Raw genomic sequence first — 3,222 nt, 5'->3', positions numbered from 1 at the left:
GGAGATGAGGTAATTGGAAGTTTTACTCTTCTTTCTCTTCCTTCCCGCCAGGAGGAACACCTTGGGGAGTGGAGCAAAGTCATGCATGTTCCAGGCCTAGCTTCCAGTCCACATGCAATCCCAGGACCACTCACACAAGCGATCCCCTCGCTTCAGCTCTTGAACATACACATGTGCACACATATGCACCAATGGGGACACAGGCTTCTGTCTCTTTGGGGGAACTGGCAGGTCAGTGCTGGAGCTGAGGCTTCCAGTCCCACTCCAGCCCCCAGGACTTCAAGCCCACAGGATGAAACTGCACGTCCAAGCCAACCTCACCTTCTTCCCGTCCTCACGGTCCAGGTGCAGGAAGTAGGTGGGGTACATGCCCCGGTCCATGCCCTTCTTGTCCCGTGTGATGCGGCACTTGATGGTGATCCCCTGGGGGGCCGGCCTCAGGGCAAACTCTTCGAGATCCTGGACCTCAACATCCACCGACGGCTCGGGGGCTGTGGGGCTGGGGGCCGAGGCTGCCTCCTACCAAGGAGAGAGGAGGAGCCTAAGACCCAGGCAGGGACCCCGAGCTGCTGAAATTGATGGTCTGGAATCCAAAGCTGCCCCCATATGGTGGTGGTGGGAGACAGGGCTGGCACCCTGGGATGTGGGCACAGAGATCTTGGCCCTGGGCCAGCAGCTGGCTTCCTAGCTGTTCCTTCAGCTCAGCACCCCAGGGTAGGGATGGAGGGAACAGGCAGGCTCTCAGAAGCCATGCTGTCCAACTCCAGCTCCCCCGCCCTCTGGCTTGACTGAAGACTGGGAGGACAGAAGAGCCCCAGGGGAAAAAACTCTTGACAGGCACCTCGGCCCAGCCCTCAGTCCAGGAAAGCCAACTCTGCCTCACTTTACTTCGTTCCCCTCCCACCTGGGTGGCACTGCTGTCTGCCCTCCTGCTGAGCAGGAGCTCCTCACTCACCCTGGTGGACTTCCTGCTCGTGGCAGAGCTGGGGCGGGTGTTGCTATTCAGCTGGGAGGAGCTGGAGCTGTTCTCGTCCTCCTCCTCCTCCTCCTCCTCCTCCTCCTCGAAGCTCATGCTGCTGGAGATGCCTGGGCCGGGCAGAGGAGTGGGAGGGGAGGAGTGGTCACACAGGCACACCCAGTCACTCACCCGTCCACTGGCTCCAAGTCACCCATTCACACAACACACACGGACACACACACGCAGATGTACACACGTACATCCACGCACTCCCACGCACACATTCAGATGCACACTAGGATGCTCTCTCTCTGGTGCATATGTGAGCTGGGGCTGGTCACTGTCCCCGGGTGCAGCCCCCCGCCCAGCCTCAGCTGTCAGACCCTATCTGACAGCCAGGGTGCCCTGTCTCCTGGGTAGCAAGGCCTGAACTGAGCTGGCCCTGCCTGGGAGCCTCCGTCTCTGGCCTCAAGTCTACTGGAGGCCTTGGCTGGCAAAACCTATAAAATCTCGAGTAAGGCCCAACTCCTCACTCAGCCTGATGCTCAGGGCCCACCAATCCTCTCCAAAGAAAGTGAAAGTCGCTCAGTTGTGTCTAACTCTTTGCGACCCCATGGCTCCTCTGTCCACGGGGATTCTCCAGGTAAGAAGACTGGAGTGAGTGGCCATTCCCTTCTCCAGGGGATCTTTCTGACCCAGGAATCGAACCAGGGTTTCCAGCACTGCAGGTGGATTCTTTACCAACTGAGCTACCAGGGCGGCCCATCCTCTCCAAAACCTGCCCTGTCTACATGCCTTCACATCTTCACCCCAGCTCAACAGCCCTTCCTCCAGGAAGCTGTCCCTCATGCAACGTCTCAGAACGTGTGCACTGTGGGCTCTCCCTACACCACCTCCCTGGGGCAGAGTTCACTCTCTGGGCAGCAGGTCTCCTGGGACGGTATGCCTTGCCTCTCAGCCTCCTGGCCCTGCTCCCTCTAGCTCAACAGAGTGGGGACATTTTGTAAGAAAAGAACTTTCTCAGAGGGACAAAAGGGAAAGGAAATCTGTCCCCACACCTGGGCCTCCCTGTGGGCAGGAGATGGGGATGGGGACCCAGGGCTGGGTTGTGGGCTGACTGGTTCCTTGAGCCACAATTCTCTCCCTCAACGCAGCCTTCTCAGGGGTCCCTGCCCAAGCGGCTCACTGGTCTCCAAGTGTGCCCCCAACCAGGGCCTGGGAGGAGCTGAAACAGACACAGGAGGGCCATGCTCCCTGAGAAAGGTGCACCGGAGAACCTGGGGCTGAGCTTTGGGGGGTGTCTCTGGACCCCCACGGGGCTCACCCTTCCTCTGCATCGTGGCACGGATGTCCTGCCCACCGGGCCGTGTGCCGCCACCTGTGGCCGTCTCCCCCGCGTCCTGGGCCTGGTCCGACTGGCCCACAGTCAGGATCTGCACAGGGCCTCGGGCCTCAGACTTGTCTTCAGCCAGTGCTGCTGGCCCGCCGGAGCCTGCAGGCCATGGACACTCCTGAGTCCCATCCAGGGGTGTGGAGGGGGCGGGGCAGCCTGGATCCCCAGGTGTCCAGGAAGAGGGTGAGGGAAGAACGGGGACACCTCTGAAAACTTTATTTGAAAAACCAATTTTTAAAAAAAAGAATGACCACTGTCAGCCTCTTAATGATGGATGAGCTAGGAAGGGGCACAGGCTCCATTTCTTCTGCTGTTCCCCCACATCTGCGGCTGAGGGGGGCACTGAAATGCCTCGCGTCCCTAGGCAGCCGGCTCCAGGTACGTGGTGAGCAGGACAGGAGGGAGAACGAGGCTGGGTCCAACACAGCGAGGCCACCACTCAGCTTGGACACGGCCAGCTCTGCACTCTCAGTGCCGGCCTTCTCTCTCACATGCACACACAGACTCACACACATCAGTGGAACGCACAGGGCCCCTGGAAAAAGACAGGTCGGCACACACTCGCCTTCCCAAACGGAGGAGCTCCCACCTCCCCCATCAACCTTCCTGCCCAAGTTGCCACAGCTTTGGGACCAGAAACAAGGCCTGGCCCACACACCTGGGCTTGGCCTAAAATGCTGCAGTCACTCCACAGGCCCTCGGACCCAACCCCCCACTGTCGACCATGACATGGAGGCCTGGAAGCCCCCCAGGTCCAAGGGCTGAGGAGTAGGCTGGCCAGCAGAGACGGGACTCAGGGCAGGGCCACTGTAACTGGCCTTGATCTCCAGGGATCTTTTCTGGAGAGGGAGGAGCAGAGGGAACAGACTGG

The 3,222-nt window shown here is 60.0% G+C and overlaps 1 protein-coding gene across 1 annotated transcript in view; it reads right to left on the bottom strand.

Moving 5' to 3' along the window:
• The window catches only part of TUB (tubby bipartite transcription factor), an 87,209-nt gene that overhangs the window by 5,716 nt on the left and 78,271 nt on the right, over nucleotides 1-3,222 (bottom strand). The window contains exons 5-8 of the mRNA XM_010829293.1: nucleotides 2,283-2,450; nucleotides 956-1,086; nucleotides 322-519; nucleotides 9-60 (exon numbers count right to left, since the gene is read on the bottom strand). Coding sequence (XP_010827595.1) covers nucleotides 9-60; nucleotides 322-519; nucleotides 956-1,086; nucleotides 2,283-2,450 — 549 coding nt within the window. The remainder of the gene's footprint in view (nucleotides 1-8; nucleotides 61-321; nucleotides 520-955; nucleotides 1,087-2,282; nucleotides 2,451-3,222) is intronic.

The sequence above is a fragment of the Bison bison genome, unplaced genomic scaffold (genome assembly GCF_000754665.1).
Source record: "Bison bison bison isolate TAMUID 2011002044 unplaced genomic scaffold, Bison_UMD1.0 scf7180017864503, whole genome shotgun sequence".
NCBI classification, from domain to species: Eukaryota; Metazoa; Chordata; class Mammalia; order Artiodactyla; family Bovidae; genus Bison; species Bison bison.
Note: the sequence above shows the minus strand (reverse complement) of the source record. Positions and strands in the feature narration are given on the sequence as shown.